Source organism: Ursus arctos, unplaced genomic scaffold (assembly GCF_023065955.2).
Source record: "Ursus arctos isolate Adak ecotype North America unplaced genomic scaffold, UrsArc2.0 scaffold_26, whole genome shotgun sequence".
Lineage (NCBI taxonomy): Eukaryota > Metazoa > Chordata > Mammalia > Carnivora > Ursidae > Ursus > Ursus arctos.
Window position 1 is genome coordinate 42,183,925 of NW_026622941.1, and position 26,744 is coordinate 42,210,668.

The following is a 26,744-nucleotide window of genomic DNA, read 5'->3' on the forward strand; positions in this document are numbered from 1 at the left end:
TTTAAAGAAGGCTCTACTAGTCTAAAGCCGGCTGGTCTCTTGCTGCCCCAGCTGGGAGCTAGGGTGTCCACAGGGCAGGAGGGGAGCTAGGGGAGCCCACTGGTAAGAGCTGGGGCTCCCTGGCCAGAGGGCACCTCCCTCACCACTCCTGCCTTAGTCCAGTTCTCTATCTGGGGCCCCCCCGGCCCCCACCAGCACGAGTCCACCTGTGCACTGACACTGCAGTCCTGTCCACATGTACCCACAAAACTCCCCTCTGCAGCACATACACACAGGCATACACACATTCATACCCACAATCACACATCTAGAAATGCTCACACACACACACACGCTTCCACACAGATGCCCGGAGATGTGCATACACCTGGATGCAATGATACTGTTCTATGCACGGACAGCTGCCCACAGACAGTGAGCTATGTGGATTGAAGGCACACACAGCACGCGTCCAGCACGGCTGCATGGACTCCCCGCTTTCCTCTGGCTCCTAGTCCTGTCCCACCTCTTCAGAAGACTAACAGAGCTTTGGATTGGTAAGGGACCCCAGCAGCCATCTTGTCTAAACATTTTATTTCACTAGCGAATGCACAGAGGCTCAGAGAGGGGAGGTGACTTGCTAAAGGTCACACAGTGAGGTCACCATTAGGCATCATGAGTATTCTGTGCTTGATTCATTCACTCTTGCTTCTCTTCCTGAGCCTGCCCAGGAGTAGGAAATAGAGGGAGGTGAGGATAGCGCTCCTGGAGAAGGACAGAGCCTAAAGTCAGAGCTGGAGGGAGGCTAAGAGTAAGTATGGCAGGTCATTAGGGCCCAGCTGGGCTGATGAGATGAGTGGGCTAGGAAGGGAGGGGTCTGTCGGCAGAAATAAGTTCATTGGGCCTGGAGTTGCAGGTGGCTTCTGAACTAAAGGATAGAGAGACGGAGCTGGGGTTTGGGCCTCAGGTCTGGACTCCTGGTGACCTGCTTCTGAGCTGTGTGGTGTTACCGCACAGACGGCTGATTAGAAGAATTGCACATTCTGGAACGCTCCCAGGTTCTGCCCTGCTCAGAATTCCATCAGGAGGGTAGAAGGGCCATACTGGTGTGTGGGAGGCCTTGGATCGATTCTCTCCCTTAAAAGAGTGTGGTCTTTTCAGACCACTCACTTCTGGTCTCTCAATATTCTTATTTATTTCTATTGCTCTGAGGGATGGGGATGCTTTCTGCTACTGTTTCCTGGGCCTGGGCCTGGAAGTTTAGAAATTGACCCTGACGTACAGATATATATTCAGGAACTTGCCTTCGCCCATAGCGAAGCTGAGGGGCTGTCTCCCCACTTTCTTTACTACTTGTAAAAGCCTCATCAGTGTCAAGGGGGAAACAGTTCTCTTCATGGAGGAGCTCAACGGCCCCAGAAGACGTGGAGATTCCTCTCTCTATTTGTTGTCTCTGATCACAGATGTAAGTGTAATATGATGTAAATGTGTAAATGCAATCAGTTTACAGATGTTCATGGGAGGCTGACCATGGCTCTGCTCCCTAGAGGGATTTCCACTTTATATTCTGCAAAAGTACACTGCTAAGGGCCAGTGCATCTCGTGATTATTTTGTGGCAGAAATTGCCTAAACATGTTAGGTATATGAAATTCCTCGTCCTCCCATCTGCCCTATGACGTAGGCGCTCTTTCATCATTCTCACTTTAGAGATGTGGAAATTGAGGCACAGAGAGGCAAAGTAAATTGCCCGAGGTCACTCAACCAGGAAGGAAGAGAGCCCGGTTTTGGACCCAAGTAATCAGGCTCCAGAGGCTATGTGTTCACCTCTGTGTCCCCTCACCTTCTGGCTACGTGCTGTTTTCTATCTTGGAGGTAATTTATCAGCTATGACAGGTCTCCAAACCCCAAAAGGACTCCATTAAAAGAAAAAAAAATAGCCACATCAAAGGCTTTTTGAAAGTTGAAATCATGTTCCTGTCTTTACCCTTTAAGGAATTCTCATAAATTGCTCAGGCGTGAGTCTTCCCCAGCAAAGCAATGAGTGGCGTTTCCTTAAGCTTTGAGTGGCTGGAGAATCTAATTTTCATTATCCCTCAGTTTATAGATAGGCACAGGATGTGCTCTGGGAGGCAAGTGTGGGTCAGTGAAATGACCATGAGTGGTGTACATAGGGTTCAAACCCCAGCCAGGCACAGAAACTGTGGGGGCACTGCCCCAGTTACTGGGCACCTCTGGCATCTATATAGTGGTGGATAAGGTCATTACAGTTGTGTGCATAAAATTACGTCGTGGAGAGGCCTCGCACCACCCTTGGCTCAGTCTGAGACTGCTGTGAGCCCAGGGACAGACGACTGTGCTGGAGACCCCAGACTAGACCTTTTTTCTGCTCTCTGTGACTTTGGGGACCCTTCTATGCCCAGACCCTTGTGGATAACAGAGGTGCAGACAAGGCTCAGAGTTGGCTACATTGATTTATTGGAAACACAGATCAAGACAGAGATGAACATGGAGGAGATGGAAGGGGAATATTGTGGGGATGGAGTACGGCCATCACCCAGGGCCGCGTAGGGTGGGCCCTTGTCCTGGCCCTCCAGTCCCTGAGCCTGCCCCCTTCCTATGGGCATCAAGGGGACTTCTTTTTAGGGGTGGCCTTTCCCAGCACGGGCAGCAGAGCCCAGAAAGAAGAGATCACACACAGATATGAGAGGCTGGGAGTGGGACAGACCTTTCAAAGTGCCAGAGAAGTAGTTGAGAGCTTGCTCCACCTGGAGGCTGGGTGGGAGAGACCCCAGGCCGGTGGCTTGAGCTGGGGTGTCTAACATCTGCGGCAGCTGCTAGCGCAGGAGCCCACGCCGCAGGAGCTGATGCCGCAGGAGCCCACGCCGCCGGTGCCCAGGCCACAGGACGTGACGGAAGTGCAGGGGCCGCAGGGGGCACAGGGCGCACAGGGGGCGCAGGGCGCACACATTCCCGTGCTCACCGCCAGGTTCCCGCTGCAGGGGGCGCTGCAGACGCTGCCGGTCACCGGCCGGGAGCCCGACACGCAGAGGTCCCCGCAGACGACCCCGCCCCGGGAGCTGCTGACACCTGCGGACCCCAAAGGCTCAGTCAAAATTCTGGGGAGTGGGTCAGTGGCCTCCCCAATGGAGCCCCTCCCCAGGCCGTGAGCACTGTGTGTTCAAAGTCAGGAGAATCTTTACTTACAGCCCTAGGTCCATCTAGTTCCAGAGCTGCCCTCTTTCCTTCTCTCTGACCCCAAGACCCTCCTGCTGTGATGCCAGCCCACTCTATTATATTTAGCCTTGAGCGGAAGCCCCCCTTCCAGACTCTGCCATCCGTCTAGGAAGGGACTAAAACCATCCACACGGGGGTTGTGTTACTCACAGACATTCACCGAGCCAACGCCTTCACACAGTCTGAGGGGGAAGAAGAAAAAGACAACATGAGTGATTTGGCCAGACTTGCAGATGGGGTTCCCCAAATCCTTGAAGCGGGGTCCACAAGTGGTGAGGGTAGGAGCAGATGGTCTGAGAGAACGGCCCTCCCAAGCCACCCCCTCCCCCAAAGTGATGAATGAGAGGCTGTCCTAGATCCCTGGTCCTTCCTGACCCAGGAGAAAGCCTGCTGTTTATTCAAGGGACAGGAATGAGCAGCTCAGAGCCAGGCTGGGTTGGGCCCCACCTCTGTTCCTCGCCCTCCAGCAGCCGCCTGTAGGTGGCGATCTCGATGTCCAGGCCCAGCTTGGAGTTCATCACCTCCTGGTACTCCTTGACCAGACAGGCCATGTCCTGCTTGGCCTTCTGCAGGGCGGCCTCCAGCTCGGCCAGCTTGCAGCGGGCGTCGCTCAGAGCCGTCTCGCCCTGCTGCTCAGCTTGGGTCACTGCGGTCTCCAGCTTGGTGTTCTAGGGGCCCAGAGGAGAACAAGGTGGGTGATGGTCCCGGGTCTCTCTGTCCATTTCCTGGATGTGTCCAGTCTCTCCCCTCCCCCAGCTGGGAACACCCCAAGAACAGACCTCTCCCCTCATCAGCTGAGTGTCCCCCAGGGACCACAACCAGGGACTGTAGTCCTGCAGATGGGCCGGAGCGGGAATGGTGAGATCCACTGGGGACACACACTGTGTGACCTGTGTGACCTGTGTGACCCCGGGGAGGCCCCAGGAGACACTTACCTGGCACTTGGCATTCTCAACCTCAGCGGTCAGCCTCTGGATCATGCGGTTGAGCTCGTTGATCTCCTCCTTGGTGCGGCGCAGGGTCTCCCCGTGCCGGATCACCGTGGCCTTCATCTCCTCACACTGGGGGGAAGCAGAGATGCTCCTGAGGCTCAGGATGCAGTTTCCCACCCATTCAGACACCACAGACGATTGGTAAGTTGTACAGTATTCAGCCTGTGCAACCATGCATGGCAGCCCTGCCCAGCCACTATAACCTGAGAGTTGTCTGCCCTTCTGTTCCCATTCTAAGGATCAGAATCCCCAGACAAAAGAAGCCTTGTTATTATATATCTGGCTTCCCTGCCACTGCCATGTCTAGGAGGCAGGTGTCCTATGCCCCTCACCTTGCTGCGGTACCAAGACTCGGCCTCAGCCCGGCTGCGGCTGGCGATATCGTCGTATTGAGCCTTGATCTCGGCCACAATGCAGTCCATGTTCAGGTCCCGGCTGTTGTCCATCTTGACTATGACCGAGGTGTCTGAGATGTGGGCGTTGAGAACACGGATCTCCTGCAGATGGTGGGAGGTGGGAGGATAGAAGGGATCTTGTTTACACCCCAGCCTCACCCACCAGTGTGGACCCAATCTTTTCAGCCTTCCCAGGTCTCCAGCCCCTGCTCCCACTATAGCCTCATGGACTGCAGCTCCAGCCCAAATCTCTGGCTAACTCCAGTCCTCGGCCAAAGCCCGATCTTCCAGGCTGGCTGCCAGTTTTCTGCCTGGACCAGGGCCCCTCACCTCCTCATACAGGCGCCGCAGGAAGTCAATCTCCTCGGTCAGGGCCTCTGCGTTGGCCTCCAGGTCTGACTTGCGGAGGTAGGCGCAGTCCACATCCTAAAGGGGGGGGCACAGGCGTCTCATTGGGAAGGCAATGCAGAGCTCTCCCCACCCGGGAGGGCACCCACCGGGCTGGGCAAGCTCCCTGGAGACCCTCCTTAGCTGCTCATCCTAATGCCTGGTATCGCGGCATTGGTGGAATCCTTTATTCGGTCCGAGGGGTCCGGAGCAGCTTTGGGTAAGGGAGGGGGCCTGTGAGGTTTCCAGGCACTTCTTCTGGTACCTACGCGGATGATCCCTCCAGAATCCACACCTTGCACTATCACTGAAACTGAGGCTCTGGGTAAAAGGGGTCCGTTCTAATGATGCTCCCGCCCTCTCTGTCCTGACCCCTCAGGGAAAGAAATCTAGATCTGTGGTCGGAAGAAGAGGTCTCTGGGATTAATTCTGCCCCTTCCAAACCAGGGCAACTCAGGACAAGACGCTTGACCTCTGTGCCTCAGTTTCCTCACAGTAACCCCTGGCTGCCTCCTATGGATGTGGTGGGAAGGACCTGGGGGGTCCACGTTATGGCACTTGTGGCGGATCAAGTCTAAGGGGTGAGGAACAGCAGTACTGTTCACGCCAGCCTTTCACAGCTGTTGTGGGCCTGAGGATGCGGCCACCCCCAGCATTCACAGGTCTTTCAATCACAATAGTCAGGAAGGAGCGCTCTCTGGCAGGCACAGGGCAGAAGGAGGTGGGAAGCCATGGGCCAGATGGGAGTTAGCTCGGATGGAGGAGTAGAGGGCCCTGCTTGAAGCAGGCAGGGTACTCCGATGTCGGGGCCCACACTGGGAGGACTGGGGCCTGGCGGGGGCAGGTGGGGAGGAAATAGGGGAGGGGTTCCTCTATGTGATTCTGGGGAAGTCGCTCAGCCTCTCTGAATTACAGATGGCTCCTCCCTGCCTCTGCCCTGCTTTCTGAGTTGGGGAACACGGATTCCGGGGTCACTCACCTTCTTCAGGGCCACAAACTCGTTCTCAGCGGTGGCCCTTAGTGCCACCTCCTCTTCGTATCTGGAGATAAAGGGCGCAAGACTCAGGGCTAGAACTTTAATACGCTGGGATTTGAAGAGGAAAAAAAGAGAATGAAAGCCCAACAAACACATCCCAGGAACCGGATCTCTGGGAGGCGGTGATAGAATCAAAAAGGGTTGGGCTAGAAGGGAACTTGTCCATCCCTTTCTTCTGGGCACTCAATCCACCCTGTCACCCAGTGCTCTTCCGGTTTCAGAGATTCTCCTTCCTGATGTGGGTGGTGGGTGTGCAGGGGTGCCGTGCACATGTTTATAGGCTTTCTGTTTCTGGAGCGTAACTCCCTGGGGGGCAGGAACCCCACAGGAGTTCTGGTGCCCCTCATCCCACCTCAGGGCTTAGCCCAGCCCCCGGAACATAGAGGAGATGTCAGTGAAAGTTTGATGAATTAATGAAACAAGCACATAAGGACGAGGCGGCTGGAGCAGCTTCCGCCCTTTCCTCCCCGCCCCCCCCATGTGTAAACTCCCAGAGCATTTTTCCTCACAGGCTTCCTGTCAGTGTCTTCTTCCTATTGGAAAGTTCCTCTTGTGGTCTAAGCCAAATCTATCCTGCTCTGGCTTAATCCCCTTTCCTTTCTTGAGACTATCCTCCTGGCCACACTCACTTCTTCTTGTAGCCCTCCAGCACCTCCTGCACGTGGTTGAGCTCTGAGGCCAGCCTCCCGCTGTCGGCCTCCACGCACTCGGCCTCCCGCCTCAGCGTCTCGATATAGCCCTCGAACAGGGGCTCCAGGTTGCTCTCGCAGCACTTGCGGTTCTGGTAGAACTGCCACTTGGTCTCCAGCAGCTTGTTCTGCTGCTCCAGGAAGCGCACCTGCGTTCAGGGGGTGAGGAGGGGGTCAGATGGCTCCTGGTGTCCCAAAGCCAGTTTGGGGTGGGACTGAGAGCTTTAGGGTGAACTCTCAAGTCTGCAGCTCCACAGAGATTTGGCAGAGATGGGCAGTGGGAGACAAGGGGACTGCTGGCTTTGCTGATGGCCATCTGTGTCTGGAGTTTCCAATTTAGGGATGGGAGCTGAGGTTGGGAAAGGTCAGTCCCTGCTCTCAGGGACACTGACTTCTCCAGACCTGGTGAGTCCAGGGGGCCTGTGGTCTAGAGCCAGCTGGAGGTCTCTAGTGTGCCTGTGACCCAGTGCCCAGCCTGGATCCTGAGCATGGGTGGGGTACAGGAAGGGTGTGGTCCAGGACACCCACCCACAGGATGCCCCCGTGGTCCTCTGGCTATTCCTTGTGTTCATTCTTGTGTCTGTGTGCACGGACTGCCCTCTTCCTCTGGCGTGCCAGTGCCAAGCCCGTCCTTGTCTGTCTGTGGGGCCCTGCCTGCCTGGACCCAGGCTGCATGTGAGAACCACACTGTCCAATCAGGAGCCTCTGCTCTATATACTCCTGTCTTTGGTCCCAGGGCACCCTGGGTGTGTGTCCATCTCCTCCATCAGACTGGGAGCTCCCCTGGACCACGCGTCTCCTGCCCCTGACTCTCTTCAGTGCCTAGCCCAGGAACTGAAGGCTCAGGAAGGGTGTGATCAAGGACACCCACCTTGTCGATGAAGGCAGCGAACCTGCTGTTGAGGCACTTGATCTGCTCCTTCTCCTCCTGCTTCACGCACTGCGCATTGGGGTCGATCTCCAGGTTGAGGGGCGTCAGGAGGCTCTCGTTGACGGACACAGTGGTGATGCAGGGCGGGCTGGGCCCGCACACGCCGCCGGAGCGGTAGCCGAAGCTGCGGCCGCAGGAGCCGGCGCGGAAGCCTCCGCAGACGCTGTGGCTGCCGAAGCCCCCGGTGAGGCCGCGGTAGCAGGAGACGCCGCGGTAGGGGGCGGCGGTGATGCAGCAGCGGCCGGGCCGGGGCCCGCAGGCCGAGGCGCAGCTGAAGACGCGCCCGCAGAATCCGGATCCGCACGTCATGGTCCTGCTGGAGGTTCGGGTTTTGGAGTACGGGGATGAGGTGTGGAGTCTTGTGGAAACTCCAATGTGCTCTGCAAGGCGTCCCAGTCCTATTTATGCTCAGATCTGAAGGGCTTGGCTGTGCAGTTGGGTCAATTTGTGCTTTATGGGCTTGGGCGGTTAGTGAGTCCAGCACCTCTTTAGAATGTGCTTTAATAATGGTGGAGTGGCCCACACCCTCCTCTGTGTATAGGATGCCAACCTCTGGGCTGTAGGGGGACTCAGCATGTTTCATCTTCAAAGTGCCCTGCCAGCAGCACTCATCTGAGGAGACTGGGGAGAGAAGGGCAGGGCAGGGGAGGTAGGAAGGGGTCCAGGGTAGGAGAGGAGGAGGAAGACCAGATCTGGGAGAAGCAGGGGATCTGTGCGTGTGTCGGGGGTAGTTGGGAGGGGACCCAGGAAACACTGAGGTGTTAACAAATAACATCTGGAAGTTTCCATCTCAGTAGTGGCCGAGGTGCTGCTGTAACACAAATCTGCATTCCCCCGTCTCCATCTGTCTAGCGGGCTGCTGAACTAGATCCCAGTTCTCCTATCAAGCCAGCAGCCAGCGGATTATTAAATAGCTCGGTTTTTTGTCTTTTTCAACTTTTATTAGGAGAGTTTCTGAGCATACAGGAAAGTTGAAAGCATAGCATGACAAACACCCTGAGATGCTCCCCTTAGGTACCTGGACTCAGCAATGGTTAATACGGTGCCATCTTTGCCCGCATAGTTGACAGTTACAGAAATCGGGGCCATACCCCCACACATTCAAGAAAATTAATAATTTCAAGAATCCTTTACTAGCCATTCCGTTTTCAATTTTCCTAATAGTCTCAAAAGTTTTTGTTTTTTTTGTTTTTAAATCGATTTTATGTGACTTCACTTGTGGCCCTGTCCCTTGTATTTTGACCTGGAAGTTAACTGTAGAGTTGGGCTGTTCAAACGGTAGCCTGTAGGCATATGTGGCTATTTAAATTTCAATTGGTTAAAATTAAATAAGTGCAAAATGGAGTTCCCCAGTTGTAGGAGCCCCATGGCCACACAACCACCGGCTAACTCACTGGACAGAGCAGATACAGAACATTTCCACCATCACAGCAGCATCGACTGGATAGTGCTGGTCTGGAGGCTTGACTGGGTGCAACTGAAACGTTTTTGGGCAGAACACCTCATGAATAATGCTATAACTCTTACTGTATCACCCCAAGCACAGATTACCAGCTCCTTCTACCATCCGTGATGTTGAAGTGGGTCACTTGCGCACATTCCCCTTGTATGATTAGAAAGAACACTAGAACAACAGAAGTCTTATTTTGATAAGAGGATATTTTCTTTTTTTTTGCTACCTACTCTGTGATACCATACATGCCACAAACAGTCTCTAATTCTTCCATCAACCACATGAAGTACGATCATCATCCCCATTTTACAGATAAGGAAACTGAGGTTCAGCGAGGTTAGGTAACTTGCCCAGTGTCTCCTAGCTAGTAAGTAATGGAGTCCAGGAGATGCAATGCCTTCTCACCTACAAGCTATGGCAATGCCTGGATGTCCTAATCTCTGGAAAATTTCAAGAGGGTAGAAAACGTTGTTGAAGAGGGATATCTGTGAATTTATGGCTGGGGAGAATCAGTCTAAGGAAGATGGACAGAGTCACAGGGGGTTGGGATGGTTAGAACCTGGAGGGGCCAATGAGGGTGGGAGTGTAGCACAGGGGCAATGTGAGGCTGGGTCTAGAGATCTGCCGGACGCTGTGGCTGAGAACTGAAGGGAGGGACAGAAAAAGGCAGTTAAAATTTTTAAAAAAAGATTATTTACTTATTTATTTGAGAGGGAGAGAGAGAGAGAGAGAGAAAGAGAGGGAGAGAGAGAAAGAGAGAGAGAATGAGCTGGGGGAGGGGCAGAGGGAAAGGGAGAAGCAGGCTCCATGATGAGCCAGGAGTCCGATGCAGGGCTCGATCCTGGGACCCCAAGACCATGACCTGAACTGAAAGCAAATGCTTAACTGACTGAGCCACCCAGGCGTCCCCAGAAAAGAGCAGTTTGAGTTATTCATACACTTCTGGTGTACTGTAAGTGTCTCAACAGAGGGTACTGTGTTCCACTTACCCGTGAGCCACCCCACTGCAATAGAATAGGTCTAGAAAATGAGCTCATGAAGTACAGAGATTTGCATTAAATGAAAGAGAAGAAAAGAGAAGTGAACTGATGCGGCTGGCAGCCCTCTCTAGCTGCTGTGTCTTAGGAGCAAAGGCAGGCAGCGTGGCTTAGGAAGGGGGAAGGGGGGAGGGGGCAGGGGGACAGGAAAAGAGAAGGTAAGAGAGCAGGCCAGGGCTCAGGGTAGGTGTGTCTGTGCGAAACATTCAGGGGTGAGGCCTCGTGACAGGACAAACATGGGCTCAGGGACTGTGCCAGCCATCTGGCCAGAGGAGGGTGTGGCACCTGCTGTCACTTTATGTGTTTGGAGGAGCTGGGCCAGAACTTCCGAGACCCTTTGTACCCTCATCACAATTCTGGGCACTGCCCACACTTGAGCCGCAGTGCCCCCAGCAAGCCAGCTGGCTTGTGTCCTGAGGAGAAGCGCCGTGAGTCAAGGTGCATCTCACACATGTGTTACTTCTCCACCAGTGTAACTCCTTATAAAAATTACATGCATAAACATGAGCTAATTACTAATGGCTGGCCCTTCCTCAGCAATTTTAAAGAAACAAGCAATTTAAAGAAACAAGATATAAACAAATTCAAATGTGACACCATTTCGTTAAACTTCAGGCCTTATTAATTGCTGATAGTTTCTGAAGACCTAAAAGGACATTCAATCTGTATGTTTTCTTGGAGTAAAAAGACTTGTGGTGGGGTTGGGGGGAGAGAGGTGGGGGGAGGGTTGGCCAGATCCCCACTGTAGTCTTCGCTCTGGCAATATGAACTTTATAGAAGGTAAAGTTGGGAGATACGTCACCCACACAAATGAATTTATAGGTGGTGTACCTACCACCTGTAGGAATAAAGAACACATACGTGTAACTTAGGAGCTTCCTATGAGCCTCATTCTGATGGTACCCCCCTTTCTTGCTGGCCTAGGGACAGCTCCTCTCTGGGATTTTGTGTTGACTCATTCCCTTGCCTTTCTTTGCAGTTTTAGAACCAATGTACGCATCCTTAAAACACAAATTATTTAGTTTTCCAGTTTTTTAAAAAAGATTTTATTTACTTACTTGACAGAGAGAAGGAGAGAGAGAGCACAAGCAGGGGGAGTAGCAGGGGGAGAGAGAGAAGCAGGCTCCCCCTGAGCAGGGAGCCCAATGAGGGGTCCATCCCAGGACCCCGGAATCATGATCTGAGTCAAAGGCAGACACTTAACTGACTGAGCTATCCAGGTGCCCCTAGTTTTCCAGTTTTTGAAGTCCATAAAAATGGAATTAGACTGTGTGTATTCTTTTGTGTCTAGTCTATTTTGTTCAATGTTGCTTCCTGTAGCTGCTTTAATGTTCATTTTCACTGTGAATTGTAGTCTGTGTGACTATGCCACAACTTCTTTATCTCTCCACCCTGATGGCCTCATGGCTGTTTCTAGAGTTTGTATTATGAACAGAGCTGCCATGATCATTCTTTTCCGTGTCTTTAGGTATATTTGTGCAAGAGTTTTTCTAGGGTGTGTGGTTATTTGAAAAAATTATGCAAGTAGTATGTGCTCAGTGTAGAAAGCCATTTTATGAGTATTCTCCCAAACTTAAAAAACATAACATCTCTTGATGTTCATCTTACTTCATACTAGATACTATGCTAATTGCTCAACATGCATTAACGAATTTAATTTTTGTAATTATACTCTGAGGCAGGTGTCAGATGAGGACACTGAGGCCCAGAAGGTTAAGAGTTTTGTTTAGGTTGTGTAGTTAGTGGCAAAGTTGGCGCTCAGAGTCTGCCAGTGTGTTTGATTCCAGTGGAAGGGATGAGTTTATCTCATCGCACTCCCATCTATCCACTGTCTACTATCATTAGAAGTATCACCCAGTAGATAATGTTTGTACATAATACATTAACACACACTCTCACTAATCAACCCCCCCCCCAACCCTCTTCATGGCCCTTTATAGTGCTCTCAGGGCTCAGGACCTGAGGATGGAGGAGAGCTCATCCTTTTTTGTGGTAAACGTCCAGTTTTAAGAGAAAAGCTGGACATACCCATCTAGATCTTGAACAAAAATGCAAACCTCACAACACACCAATGAACACAAATGCTTGGTTCATGGATATATTCCAAGGGCTTGGCACATAGTAGGTGCTCAATAAATATTTGTTGAATGAATGAAATAAATACCAACTATATATTAAGTGCTGAGTAATGGAGCCATCAAAGCTTGGTGGTTAATTGTGCAAAGCTTTCTGGTAGGATGGGGTGGGGATCAGGTGAAGCAGACCAGAGGGGAGCCATTCCTAGGAGTGGGGGCTGGGTAGAGAGATGTTCCTGGCAGGGGCCTGAAGGAGGGATGAAGTGAGTAGATGTGTCCTTGACCTAAGGAAGTCCTTGACCTGAATGATGATAAGAGTGGTAGGGAAAGCCAGCCAACAAGGGCAAGAATCCTGAAAGCCATGGGAAAAGTAGAAGCTGAGGGTAGGATTGGGGAAGGAAAAAGAGAAGTGGATGGGAGGTAGATTTCTAGGGAAAAGAAGGAAGAAGATGCTTGGTCTTAGACTATTACTCTCTAGAGCTACTTGGAAGGACAAAGACCATCTGGGGAAGGGACAAAGAGAATGGGAAGAAGGGGAGATTGGGGGAGGTGGAGGGAATGGGAGGGAAGTGGAGGACAGTGGAGGAAAAATGAGAAGACCCATGGGAGAATGGTAGGGGGACACTGCAGGGGTGGAAGAGCAGAGGAGGAGGAAGTTGATGGGGGAAGGAGTGCAGCACTGAGGGCAAGGTATGTACATATCTGAAGAGGTGGGCAACCTTGGCTTCACTTCAGCTTTGTAGCAATGAACCCTCACAGGCTGGAGGAGGTACAGGGGTTCAGCCTGATTAGTGGGATGGACCTCACCAAAGGCAGAGCTTCTGAGTCAGTCTTCATCCCCCCCATTCTCCCAGGCTGCCATAAAGGCCTTTGGCCCCTCCTTCCTCTGGTGAATTCTCATGGATAATTGGCCACTGTCCCAGGCTGTCTTGGCTGAGGAGGACTCTGACTTGGGCCTCTCAACTCAGGAATCTAGCCGTCCTGCCTGTTGGCTGGCCTAGGATCAACTCCCTGCCTGAGTGTTATGTAAATAGCCACTCCTTCACCCCTCAATTCCCCTCACTGAAACCTGGCCTGCATCTACTTTCTGTGAACAGAAAGCATGAACTGCAAGGTTAGAAAGGGCATAGCCTTTTGGATACCTGCAAGCCAGTTGTGCAGGTGTTTTGGTACCCTCAGATGTAGAAACCATAGGCTGCCTCCCACCCTGTAGCTTTGAAGCAGAATCCCAGAGATAGTACTCCCTGCTTCTGAGGTCTCTACCTCAACTGGTTCTCCACTGTCACAGCATCTCACAGTCCCGGCCTCTCCTGCAAAGGTTCTCAGGTTTCCCTACTGTCCACTCTCTGAAATACCTCCGCGCACACCTTTTCACCAATACTGCCCCACCTATCTCCTCACTGATGTCTGTTTTCACCCTTTCCAGGGAGCCTTTCTTACCTTTCCCATCAGATTAGTTGCATTCTACATTGCCCCAGAATGGGCACTGTTAGGAAGCACTGCATTCCTGAGCATCTGATGATATAGCTGAAAAGCAGCCCTCTTCAGACTTCTGGCCTTTCTCATGAATGTGGGTCTGCCTTCCCTGTGAGATTGGGAGTTCCAGAGTCCATGTCTCCTTCCTCCTCTTAATGCCTTCCCCCCTTTTTCCAAAATTAAGACAGGCTTCAGCATATGGCAGGGACATCGCCATCACACAATCACTGAATTCCCCAACAAGGTGTTATCTCATCTAACCCACCATCCATTTGGGACAGTCTGCTTTACAACATTTTTCACAGGAGAAGGAAGGACTGAAGGGAAGCTTGAACGAGAGCTTCCTAATGTTAAAACCAGCAGATCTGCCCCTTCTTTCCAGGTGTCCCTTGAACCAAGGTCTACTTAGGCTAATAGAAGAGGCTGTAACCACTGATCTGAAGGTTTTTTTGTTCATCCTGTTGCCACAAACATGGTGGCCACTCCAGAATAAACAATTCTTCTTTTTTATATAAAGCTAAATGGGAGACATAATGCAAGTTCCTTTAGGAAACAATGACTACTTGTTTTCCTCAACTTCTGGGAAGTTTTCCTCAACTCCAAATCCCATCTGTCCAGTTGTAGTGAGTATCTGACTTCTCTTGCCCTCTTTGGAGTTCCATTGTACCTGGATGGATGGCATATCCCCCACCTTCAACTTCATGGTATCCTTGGGCTACAGACCAATCAGGAGGTTTTAGGATCAGGCAAAAAGCAAGAAAAGTGAGCATGTCATTGATTTATGGTTGAGGATTTCTGGTGGTCTGTTAAGGCCAAAGAAGAAATACAAATTTATGAATTATTAACAGATAACAGAATTTTTGGACTGTCCAAGCTTCTCTTTTCATCCAGTAGTGTAGTTGCTCAAGGACTGGTGACATTTTCCCTTTGCCTAAGAGGAGAGATTATCATTGGGCCTTCCCTGGGGACAGTTGGGCTAGAGTGGGGATTGAAGGAGGGGCATTTGATATTGGGTTCTTTCCCAGGATAAAAGAAGTAACCATGGCCAAAGGTCTCAGGTCCTCCCTGTTCCTTGCACTGGCCCCATGGTTGAACACAACATTTACTGAACACTTGTTATGTGCCAGGTGCTGTGTTAAGCGTTATCTATGTATTATTTAATTTAATCCTTTTACTAGTCCTTTATGATAGACACCATTAGTGGGAATTTTACATAGCTGGTTTAGGAATGTGGGTAGGTATATTCCATCAAACCTACTGGTATATCTACAGAGCAGCATTAGCAGCAATAACAACTACTAATATAATTACATAATTAGAGTGTGTCAGGCTCTGTTCTAAGTGCTTTACGTGGATTAATTCTTCTAATCCTTACAACAACTTTATGAGGTGTATACTATTATCCTCATTTTATAAATCATGACACGAGGTACAGAGAGGTTAAGTAATTATCTGAGATTACATAGCTAGAAAGTGGCAGGGCTGGACTTTGAAACTAGGCAGTTTGGAATCTGGGTCTGTGTTCTTAACTGATATGCTGTGTATTTAAACTTTTTTTATTTTCAATCATATTAAGAAATAATTTTGTGTAGTGACAAAGTACACACATACACACCCACCACATACAATTGAAACAAAAAGGAGATGAAATGTTATTTTTACTACATATAATGTACTCTGATATTTTCTATTCTACTCTACTTGATTTTGTTCTAATCAATTTTGTTAAAATTCTGTTCTCTTCTGGGCGCCTGAGTGGCTCAGTCAGTTAAGTGTCTGCCTTCAGCTCAGGTCATGATCCCAAAGTCCTGGGATCAAGTCCCACATCAGGGTCCCTGCTCAGTGGGGAGTCTGCTTTTCCCTCTACTCCTCCCCCTTTCTTGTGCTCTCTCTCTCTCACGTGTTCTCTCTCTCATAAATAAATAAAATAAAATAAAATAAAATAAAATCTTTAAAAAAATTCTGTTTGCTTCTATTAGTGGGCCACAATGTGAACTCTGGAAAAATGCTGCCCCAGAGCCTCCAACTTCTTAATGGTTTTAATAAAGCACATCTGCACTGTGTTCTGGAGTTTACTGAGCATGTGGACATCTCTGTAATTTTCCCAGGCAGCACTGCAGGGAAAGACTTAACATATTTCCCAGAGGAATGAAGTGCCTTGCCCTCAGACCACACAGAGCTATTCATGGCAGAGCCTTGGTTCCTATCCAGTCCTTTTGCATTCAAGGCCCACACTACACACCCTGGTGGCACACACCAATATAGATCTGTTTTGACATCTGCCAAGGTTACTGACAAACTGCTGTAAAGGGAAGGGGGTTATAGGGTTGGTATAGCATAGGAGGGAGCACAGATCTGAGGCAGAGGGAGGTGGTGGCAGGGGGCTGGATGCCCTCCTCATGGCTCTATCTAGATTTATTCTATTATATGCTGAGCCAAATGTTATACAGACTCATAGCAGTAGTGTCTACTCCAGGGTTTCTGGGCCCTGGAGGAAAATGGAAGTTTGAGGTGAAATCCAGACATGTTATCTTTTCTTGGGGCCTTGTTGGAAATAGTTGGGCATTCCTGAAGCCAGTGAGCCACTGTGTGTCCCCTTAGGCCCCATGGAAGAGTCTGAGGAAGGGAATGCCTTTTCTCAGCATAGGCTGGCCAGGATGGTCTAATAAGTTGGCCTAGGGACTTGTCCGTGTGCACATCGAGGTAGGCGAGAATGCACATGAGAAGAAGGTGAGTGTGTGTGTGTGATTGTGGGTGGGAAGGCGAGTATGTGAATGCACTCTGTGTGAGTGTCAGAGAGAGTCATAGAGACAGAATATGTTGATAGGTGTGGGTGTAGGTTTTGGGCAGGTGTGGGGGTGTTGGGGCTTTGGCGGTGGAGAAATAGGCTAACGGTGTGAGGGAAACCACCAAGCGCACCCCGTTTGAAATCATCTTCTGTTGATCTCACATTCTCCCAGTGTCCCAAGGCCAGTTCGATCAGCACCACGGACAGCACCATAGACTTCTTCAAATGTGGCCATACCGGAAACTTAGCCCCGCCTTTCTCCTCCCTGCGTGCTTATCTGAGTCATTGCTCCCCCTCCTCCAATCCCTGAGTTCTGCCAAATGTGTATGGGGAGCTTATGGGGAGCGGGTGGGGGAGGTGAGCTGGCCTTTTGAAGATAAGCATTGTGCAGTTTAGGGTAAAAGGCCATAAATATTTGACCACATCTGGCCCCCAATTAAACACATTAAGGGAGGAGCCAAGGCAGCTAAACAACGCAAGCCAATTAAGACATCTAATTGCTTCTAACCCATGGACCCATTAGGCTCCCCGCATATATAAGAGGCCCAAAGATGTCCAAGACACAAACACTTCAGCCACTGTGCCCTCCATTAGTACGTCTCCCTCCTCAGAGCTTCCCTTGCCCCCAAGAAGGACCATGACTTGTGGATCTTACTGTGCTGGCCCCTCCTTCAGCTGCATCTCGGCCTGCGGGCCCCGGCCCGGCCGCTGCTGCATCACCGCCGCCCCCTACCGCGGCGTCTCCTGCTACCGCGGCCTCACCGGGGGCTTCGGCAGCCACAGCGTCTGCGGAGGCTTTCGCGCCGGCTCCTGCGGCCGCAGCTTCGGCTACCGCTCCGGCGGCGTGTGCGGGCCCAGCCCGCCCTGCATCACCACTGTGTCCGTCAACGAGAGCCTCCTGACGCCCCTCAACCTGGAGATCGACCCCAATGCGCAGTGCGTGAAGCATGAGGAGAAGGAGCAGATCAAGTGCCTCAACAGCAGGTTCGCTGCCTTCATCGACAAGGTGGGTGTCCTTGATCACACCCTTCCTGAGCCTTCAGTTCCTGGGCTAGGCACTGAAGAGAGTCAGGGGCAGGAGACGCGTGGTCCGGGGGAGCTCCCAGTCTGATGGAGGAGATGGACACACACCCAGGGTGCCCTGGGACCAAAGACAGGAGTATATAGAGCAGAGGCTCCTGATTGGACAGTGTGGCTCTCACATGCAGCCTGGGTCCAGGCAGGCAGGGCCCCACAGACAGACAAGGACGGGCTTGGCACTGGCACGCCAGAGGAAGAGGGCAGTCCGTGCACACAGACACAAGAATGAACACAAGGAATAGCCAGAGGACCACGGGGGCATCCTGTGGGTGGGTGTCCTGGACCACACCCTTCCTGTACCCCACCCATGCTCAGGATCCAGGCTGGGCACTGGGTCACAGGCACACTAGAGACCTCCAGCTGGCTCTAGACCACAGGCCCCCTGGACTCACCAGGTCTGGAGAAGTCAGTGTCCCTGAGAGCAGGGACTGACCTTTCCCAACCTCAGCTCCCATCCCTAAATTGGAAACTCCAGACACAGATGGCCATCAGCAAAGCCAGCAGTCCCCTTGTCTCCCACTGCCCATCTCTGCCAAATCTCTGTGGAGCTGCAGACTTGAGAGTTCACCCTAAAGCTCTCAGTCCCACCCCAAACTGGCTTTGGGACACCAGGAGCCATCTGACCCCCTCCTCACCCCCTGAACGCAGGTGCGCTTCCTGGAGCAGCAGAACAAGCTGCTGGAGACCAAGTGGCAGTTCTACCAGAACCGCAAGTGCTGCGAGAGCAACCTGGAGCCCCTGTTCGAGGGCTACATCGAGACACTGAGGCGGGAGGCTGAGTGCGTGGAGGCCGACAGCGGGAGGCTGGCCTCAGAGCTCAACCACGTGCAGGAGGTGCTGGAGGGCTACAAGAAGAAGTGAGTGCGTCCAGGAGTGACACTGGGCACAAGAAATCGACTTGACTTGCAGCCCACTGGATTAGGCCTGAGAGGAATTTCCCAGAAGGGCGAGGGCCCAAGCAGGCGGCGGTGGGGGGGGGGGGGGGCGGTTTGCAGAATGCAGCAGGATCTTCTCATCTGTGCCACTGTTGCCTGGAGGCCTGCCTGAGCACAGGCCTGGGGCTCCCCCAGGACACATGCCTCTCCTACTTTGGCCTTCTCTTCTTGGAGGCTGGGTAGGCAGGGGAGAGGGGCCTTCTGTGGGCTCCAGGCCTTCTCCCGCTGACCTCTCAGTTCCCACCTGAAGCACATGAGCATCTGGTCCCTCAGGGCTGATGGGTCCTGGGGCTCTGTGTGTCCTGCTGCCTAGGGTGCTGAGTGCTGATGGTTGATGGGTGGCATAGGCCCCCAGCCTGAGCTAGGATGGACACCCAGGGGAGGTGGGGCTGGGTCCGCAGTGCCCCCGAGGTGCTGCTGTGCAATCCTAGCTCAGGGCTGGGTGCTGAGTCCTTATTTGCCTCCTGAGGGGACCTCACGGCAGCTTTGGGAACGGGGCTGTGAGGTCCCAGAACGTAGGCTCTCCAGACCCCTCAATTCAAAGTGGGGAGAGAATCCCAGACACGTTCTAGATCCAGCCAGAAAGAAAGGATCCAGCAGAGCTGCTAGGGTGCCAGCTTCTGGGAAGTTCCTGATAGTGCCCCCTTCACTGATAAGACATGGTGGCGACCTCTGGGGAGACCTGCCCTTCCTGACCTCCCCTCTCTGCCCTCTTCTGCCTCAGGTATGAGGAGGAAGTTTCTCTGAGAGCAACAGCTGAGAATGAATTTGTGGCTCTGAAGAAGGTGGGTAACATGGGATCCGGAAGCATAGACACCAGGGATCTTGGAATGACAGACTCTTCCTGGGGAGACCCAGAGGGTCTCAACCTCATGTGGGGTACACGACTGGGTCACATCCAGATGGGAAACCCCAGAGATAAGGTCATAAAAGGCTCATTCAGGTCGCTGATGAAGAGCAATGACCTTTAAATGTCCACTAGCACCCTGCCCTGGGGCAGGGGGATGGCTGGGCTGACCTCTGGATGTCTTGCTTTGCTTTGGAAGTGGTGGTCTCCGGCGGGGGTCCCATGGAGGCAGAGCAGCTGCAGTCTCCTTGTGGAGGACAGTGTCCTGTCTAGCATTGTGGGAAGTCTGACCAAAAGGAGGGGTGCAGCCCCAGGGTGTGGGGGAGGATGGATCAGAACCAGGAGTGGCTAGGTGGAGTCCAGGAGGCCTGCTAGGGGACCGGGGATGGGTCAAGTGGCCGAGCAGGGTTCCGTCTGACGGGTTTCTTGGAATAGGGAGGCTAAAAAGGAAAGCTGGGATTATAAGAGGAGTGAGAGGCTGGTGGTCCATCTCTAGGCACAAAGGGGTTTGTTCTCAGAAGGGCAGGAGGTTGTGAGGCCCATCCTGGGCAGGCCAGAAGGTATGGAGATAGTATGGGAATAGGAACACTGGGAATCCTTTCCCCTGGCCTCTATGGATGGGGGAGAAAAGAGGAGTTTGGGGTGATGGGTCCTCTTCGCTCAAAGACACCCCAACTTTCCAGGAGGTGGACTGCGCCTACCTCCGCAAGTCAGACCTGGAGGCCAACGCGGAGGCCCTGACTGAGGAGATCGACTTCCTGCGGCGCCTGTATGAGGAGGTGAGGGGCCGTGGTCCAGGCAGAAAACTGGCAACCAGCCTGGAAGATCGGGCTTTGGCCTGGGACTGGCTTGGCCAGGGATTTGGGCTGGAGCTACAGTCCTTGAAGCTATCATGCAAGCCGGGGCTGGAGATCAGGGAGGATTGGGTCCACACTGGTGCGTGAGGCTGGGGTGTAAACAAGATCCTTCCATCCTCCCACCCCCCCACCATCTGCAGGAGATCCGTGTTCTCAACGCCCACATCTCAGACACCTCGGTCATCGTCAAGATGGACAACAGCCGGGACCTGAACATGGACTGCATTGTGGCCGAGATCAAGGCTCAATACGACGACATCGCCAGCCGCAGCCGGGCTGAGGCCGAGTCCTGGTACCGCAGCAAGGTGAGGGGCATAGGACACCTGCCTCCTAGACATGGCAGTGGGCAGGGAAGACCTCTTTTGTCTGGGGATTTTGATTATTAGGGATGGTAAGAGGACAGACATCTCTCAGTTTGGGTGGTAGAGCAGGGCTGCCATGCATGGGTGCACAGGCTGAGCACTGTACAACTTACCAATCGTCTGTGGTGTCTGAATGGGTGGGAAACTGCATCCTGAGCCTCAGGAGCATCTCTGCTTCCCCCCAGTGTGAGGAGATGAAGGCCACAGTGATCCGGCACGGGGAGACCCTGCGCCGCACCAAGGAGGAGATCAATGAGCTCAACCGCACAATCCAGAGGCTGACCGCTGAGGTTGAGAATGCCAAGTGCCAGGTAAGTGTCTCCTGGGGCCTCCCCAGGGTCACACAGGCAGTGTGTGTCCCCCGTGGATCTCACCATTCCCGCTCCAGCCCATCTGCAGGACTACAGTCCCTGGTTGTGGTCCCTGGGGTAGACTCCGCTGATGAGGAGAGAGGTCTGTTCTTGGGGTGTTCCCAGCTGGGAGAGGGGAGAGACTGGACACATCCAGGAAATGGACACAGAAACCCAGGACCATCATCCACCTTGTTCTCTTCTGGGTCCCCAGAACACCAAGCTGGAGACCGCAGTGACCCAGGCTGAGCAGCAGGGTGAGGCGGCTCTGAGCGATGCCCGCTGCAAGCTGGCCGAGCTGGAGGCCGCCCTGCAGAAGGCCAAGCAGGACATGGCCTGCCTGGTCAAGGAGTACCAGGAGGTGATGAACTCCAAGCTGGGCCTGGACATCGAGATCGCCACCTACAGGCGGCTGCTGGAAGGCGAGGAGCAGAGGTGGGTACTGTAGCCTATTTTCTCTCCCAGCCTTGCCTGGGTTCCCAGCGTGCCATGTGCCTCCTGGCATCAGTGGACTCCCATTTTCAAATCTCCCCATCCTGCATTTACAGATAATGAGTAAGTCCTTTTGGTGTGTTTCTAGCCCTCTTTGAGTCAGTCATGCCCACCAAAGTGCTAAAATGGGATTGGAACCTTTTGCAAATCTGCTCCAGAGAGCCAGGAGTCAGGCCATAGGAATTGTTGTTCCTGAGAACCCTAGCCTGGGCTTGTAACCACCTTCCCTTGGACGTGCTTTTCCCTTCCTGGCCCTTGTTGCACATAACCAAGACTCTAGCTCTCTTCTCAAGCCTGGCCCTGGGCCCAGCCTTGGCAGTTCGTATATATCCCATAGTGACTGCCTCCATAGGGCATTTTATCAACCCACTGTTATATGTTCCAACTCCAGTGGGTCCTTCTAAGTGGTCTTCCATTGCATCAGGTGGGACTGAGGGTGGACAGATAGCAGGGACTTGTCCCTTGAGGCAGCTGTGTCCCGTTCTAGCATTTTTGCTTATTGCTAGTTTTGGATATGGCGGGAAGACCCATTCATCTCAGGCTTCCTATGGCTGGAGGGCAGCTGATCATCTCCTCTGAGGACAACACTCCCAGAATGTTGCCCCTGGGTTGGTCAGGTGCTCACTCCCTGAGCCTCCCTCTTCTTGTGTATAGCCAGGCCCCTCCTCTCAAGCAGAAGAGAGTGCAGTGTGAGGAGGCAGAGGGAGCTACTGGGAGCATGCCTTGCAGTGGGGAGATGGGGACACAGGTTGGATAGCTGGAATCAAAGCGGTCCCATGGTGAGACTTGCCACAACCTCAAGTAATTGCTTTGGAGAGCTCAGAAGCCCCGTAGCTCCTGGGCCTGGGGAGTTTCAGCAGTGGAGACTTCCGGAATGAAGAATTTTTCAAGACTGAGTTTGGGAGTTCAAGAGGCACCTGGAAATAGCACTGGAAACTGAGCGACCCATCCCTCCGCCGCATAGGAACTCTGGGGTGAACTCAGAAGCTTTGGTGTGGTTTCCCTGTGAACCCTGGGCGTGGGATGAGTACATGGTGGACTCCAGAGTCTCCTCATGTCTGAAGCCGGTGTTGTCAACCCTTTGCCACGGTGCTATCAGAGGGACTCTCGTTTGTTTCCCTTGAGGAGATGTGTTGTGTGGGACGGAGGCGAGGGCTGCGTGGAGTTAGGTGCTCTGAATTATAGCCCTGCCTCTGTCACTGGTTATTTCCTCTCTCTGGGCCTCAGTTTCTCCATCTGTCAAATGAGGGAACTTGTGTAGACAGTTTCTGAGCCTGTTTTAAATGGGTTCTAAAACCCCCTTCGATCCCGAAACAGTTATTTATGGAGCCAAACATTGTTTTAGGCACCATGCCCTCTGCAGTGGGGAAAAGACAAGACTGAAATGTCTGCCCTCCTGAAGCCCAGGTTCTCTAATGACGCCAATCAGGCCAGATTTAGGAAGTCCGATCTGCGGCCCCTGAAATGTGTTCAGAAGTGGGTCAGAACCAACATGTCTGAACTGGGTGCCCTGTGGCGGGCACTAAGTGCCTACATGGGTCATTGATTCCGCCCTCACAGGGGACCTAGTAGATATTCCGGGGAGGAGGGAGGCCCCGCAAGCAGGGCAAATCGGAGGTTGCCGGGCTAAGGAGGGCTGCCAGGCACACCGTGCCTTCCGGCTCCAGAGCCCACGTGGGGGCTGGGCGATGGCTTCCAGATGGGCTCGGTTACCGCTCCTTCCCCTCAGCAAGTGCCCAGGAGGAGGGCACGGTCCTCACTGTCACCTTGGCCGCGTGGGCCCGGCGGCTGGCCAGCAGCACCAACCTCTCTCTCTTTTCCTTTCCCAACAGGCTGTGTGAGGGCGTCGGCGCCGTCAATGTGTGTAAGTAGTCCGAGCCTCCCCCTTCTCCAGCTGGGGCGGGCCCCCGTCTTGGGGGAGGGCCGTTTTCGCCAACCCCCCCCCCCCCCCCGAGCCTCCTGCGGTGGCCGTGCCTGATGTGCTCTGTCCCCCATTCAGGCGTCAGCAGCTCCCGCGGTGGCGTCGTCTGTGGCGATCTCTGCGCCTCCGGTGCTGCCCCTGCTGTCACCAGCAGAGTCTGCAGCGCCCCCTGCAGCGGCAACTTGGTGGTGGGCACCAGCTCGTGCGCCCCGTGCTCGGGGGCCAGCGCCTGCAGCGTGAGCTGTAGGAAGTGCTAGGCGGCCGCCGCCGCCGCCAGCGCGCATCCGCGTCACCCTCCGGCCAGGACCTCCCGCATCCCGAACGCCCCGCCGCCGCCGCCGCCCCACGACCGTCAGCTGCCGGCCCCCGAGAGCCCGGTGGCCAGATGTGCGCACGCTGCGCGTCCTCCCTACCTGCTCCCTCAGCGTGCCATCCCCCCAGGCGCCCTGAGCCCTGGGGAGGTTGGGGCGGCACCTTGGCCTCTCTCCCTAACCTTTCCTTGTAGTGGCTTTGTTGTCTTCAGGATTCATCCTTTCTTCTGCCTTCTGTTTTTTCCCCGCTGGATTCCTGCGTCCTGTCTGACCCTTCCACCCCAGCTTGCAGGGACAGGACGGGCCCCAGAATCCCCCTGTCTGCACTTCCTAGGAATCCGCCAGTGTGCTTGTACCTGTGGAATGGAGGTGGGGAACACTGATGGTGGCTTTCCTGAAACTCTGAGGGACATAAGCCTTGGGAGGGAAGAGCATCTCCTTCCAGGCTGCCTGCAGAGGCTTCGGCAAAGCCCGTGACTCAACTGCCAGTCTGTTTCTTTGCCTTTGTTTCACTCTGTGTTTCCAATAAACTAATTGTAGCTTATCAAACCTGGTGCCTCAGAGTCTTGAAAATGCCGGGGCCATCCTGTGATAGGAGCTCCCTGTCAGAGATTTCCTCACGACCCCTGCAGTAGTTATGACCACTGCAGTAGGTGTCCCTCCGGCCTTGAGCAACCTCAGCCCTGGGAACACAAAAGAGGACGCATGGATGCAGGGGATCTTGTGTGGTCGTGGATTTCTCTAGACCAAGGAGTCTGAGCTTCGACAGTATTGACATTTTGGGCTGGAACATTCTTTGTTGGGGGCTATCCTGCATTGCACGATGCTTAGCTGCGTCACTGGCCTTTGCCCACCAAATGCCAGGGGCACTCCCCCGCCACCAGTTGTGACAACCAAAGATGTCTCTAGAAAAGACCAAATATCCTGTAAGCATTCGGGACCAGGGTGATTTTGCCCCTCAGGGGCATTCCTGGAGGGGAAGGAGCATGAGGAAAGGTGTGAAGATGAGAATGGAAGGAAGGAGTGTGAGACAAGCAATATGGGGGAGAGGAAGGGCATTGGGCTTACAGTCAGGAGTAGGCTTCTCATTCAGAGTCTGACCCTCCCATTTCCCAGATGTGTGACTTAGGGCAAACTCCCTCCATGGTCTGAGCTTCAGTTTCTTTGGCTATAGAGTGAAGGAGGTTGGATAACATTCCTAAGGTCCCTTCTGGCTTCCTAAGTGAGATTATGTATTTAAAAGGGTGTTGTGAATACAAACCTATGGTTGAATGCTGGTTCAGCTGTTTACTTCCTCTGTAATGGGGTAAGTCACTAATCTTCCTTTGGCTTTAGCTTTTTTATCTGTAAATGGAATAACAACACCTAATAGGTTGTAGTCAGAGATTTATTGCTTGTAACAAACCACTGCAAAATTTAGAGGCTTAAAATAATACAGGTATCCTCTGCTTTTTGTAAGTATGCATTACACCACTTCCCTTCTACCAAAGACATAAACATAGTACCTGTTTTCACTGATTGAAAGAAATACAGAGAGGATTTTCCCTTTTACAAAAAGAGGTGAAAAGCAAATAGAGCATTCAGCATCTGTTTTGCAACCAGCTGTTACAGAGGCAATGTACAACCCCGCAGTGAGAGTGGCGCCCCCAAGCTCCTTCCCTGGGAACTACACTCAGCATCTCAACCTCAATGCCAGAGCTTTGAACCGTGTCTGTGGGCATCTGGGCTATATCTCGATTTATTTTGTGCGCTCTAAGCAAATGTGACCTAACATAGCAGAAAAGCCTAAGAGGGGCTATTTTTTGGGTCTGGGATGCTCACAAAATTTTTCCATATAAATTAATGGTAAACACTTCTTCACTTAATGTCATATCCCCTTATGAAATGTTTCATAGGAACGCTCTGCGTTCGGATAGCAGGGAAACCCGTTTTCCCATTGCTCGTGATTCTGTGGGCTTACGGTCAGTTCCTCTACTTTATGCGATGTTGTCTGGGGCGCTAGGATGTCAGTGAGGTCCAAAACAGTCTCGTTTCACATGGCTGGGAGCCCAGCTAGAGCTGTTGATCAGGGTGTACCAGTAAGGGTTTAATCAGGAGACAACTATGTGAACAGATAAAGTTTAATATAAAGAATCATTAACTATAACAGGGGATTAGCGTAATGAGATATTGACTAGTAAAAAGCGAGAAATCTAAAGCATACAGGAGCTGCAGGTAGAAGTGGCAGCCCCTACCCTTAGGTCTGAGAGAGTACATCCATGGAAGGGGGTGCCCTGTGGCCAAGGTCCAGATCTTGTTGAAGACTCATAGTACATAGTGGTGCTATACTGGCAGAACTTGCTGGAAGTCCACCCTTTTGAACTTGCTGGAATTCTGTCCTCTATGCTGTTACGGAAAGCTGCTCGTGAAGAGGAGACAGGATGGCAAGCCTCCAATTCACCTCTTCCAAGGGGGAGAGAATAAGTTAACTTACAATTGTAGAAGTTGAGATTAAATACATCCTAATGGAAAGGGTGGGGAAACTTAAGGAGTAGACACGAAAACAGATGGTGCATGTGCACCGGACAAACGTATTTGTAACAAACATACCACATTCACTTTGGGGCGGACACTTAATATCCAAAGGAGGCAAAATTCAGGCCCTGTCACTACACGTTAAGAGGTTATCTCAGGGTCTATGGGCTTGCTCTGAAAGCCAGGACATACTGGATGGGCTCCTTGTCTCCCGTAAGGAAGGCAGGGCCCTGCTTTGTTCCCAGGCTGGAACTGTATCAGTTGACCTTGAGTCCAAGCTTCTGCAGAGACAGCTAGTGAATTTGTCAGTAAGGTCTGCATAGACACAATAGCTGATTAGGGAGAAACAGTAACTCTGTTTGCTTACAGTAGTGCCTACTTCCAGGTACTGATTTCTTCACTTATCTGTTGCCGTACAAACATTAGCCCAAGACTTAGTGGCTTAAACCAGCACTATTTTCATGATTATGTAGTTTGGCTGGATGAGTCTTCTGCTTCATATTATTGGTTGGGGCTCCGGGACGTCCAGAATGGCTTTGCTGCCGTGGTGGACATTTGGTGTTGGCCACTGGCTGAGAGCTCAGCTGGGCTATGGCCAGGAG

The 26,744-nt window shown here is 52.6% G+C and overlaps 2 protein-coding genes across 2 annotated transcripts; one reads left to right on the plus strand and one right to left on the minus strand.

The window, feature by feature from the left end:
- Positions 1-2,405: 2,405 nt before the first annotated feature.
- LOC113250242 (keratin, type II cuticular Hb1) lies at positions 2,406-8,029 on the minus strand. Its single transcript, XM_048216873.2, has 9 exons — positions 7,585-8,029; positions 6,654-6,862; positions 5,968-6,028; positions 4,932-5,027; positions 4,539-4,703; positions 4,150-4,275; positions 3,662-3,882; positions 3,365-3,396; positions 2,406-3,067 (listed from the first exon to the last, which is right to left on the minus strand). Exons 1-9 carry the CDS (start codon positions 7,951-7,953, stop codon positions 2,796-2,798), a joined length of 1,551 nt encoding a protein of 516 aa, XP_048072830.2. The 5' UTR covers positions 7,954-8,029; the 3' UTR covers positions 2,406-2,795.
- A 9,019-nt stretch (positions 8,030-17,048) lies between these two features.
- Positions 17,049-24,169, plus strand: LOC113249646 (keratin, type II cuticular Hb6). Its single transcript, XM_048216872.2, has 9 exons — positions 17,049-17,479; positions 18,202-18,410; positions 19,213-19,273; positions 20,019-20,114; positions 20,333-20,497; positions 20,740-20,865; positions 21,119-21,339; positions 23,229-23,260; positions 23,396-24,169. Exons 1-9 carry the CDS (start codon positions 17,111-17,113, stop codon positions 23,572-23,574), a joined length of 1,458 nt encoding a protein of 485 aa, XP_048072829.1. The 5' UTR covers positions 17,049-17,110; the 3' UTR covers positions 23,575-24,169.
- The last annotated feature ends 2,575 nt before the right edge of the window (positions 24,170-26,744 follow it).

Bases quoted from the DNA above. Each gene is read 5' to 3' on its own strand.
- LOC113250242 (XM_048216873.2), bottom strand. From the start codon at position 7,953: ATGACGTGCGGATCCGGATTCTGCGGGCGCGTCTTCAGCTGCGCCTCG. The intron at 3,397-3,661 runs GTGGGGCCCAAC...CTTCCCCCTCAG, and splicing joins CTGGAGGGCGAGGAACAGAG to ACTGTGTGAAGGCGTTGGCT. The intron at 3,068-3,364 runs GTGAGTAACACA...TGGGGTCCGCAG, and splicing joins CGTTGGCTCGGTGAATGTCT to GTGTCAGCAGCTCCCGGGGC.
- LOC113249646 (XM_048216872.2), top strand. From the start codon at position 17,111: ATGACTTGTGGATCTTACTGTGCTGGCCCCTCCTTCAGCTGCATCTCG. The intron at 19,274-20,018 runs GTGGGTAACATG...CCAACTTTCCAG, and splicing joins AATTTGTGGCTCTGAAGAAG to GAGGTGGACTGCGCCTACCT. The intron at 20,115-20,332 runs GTGAGGGGCCGT...CACCATCTGCAG, and splicing joins TGCGGCGCCTGTATGAGGAG to GAGATCCGTGTTCTCAACGC.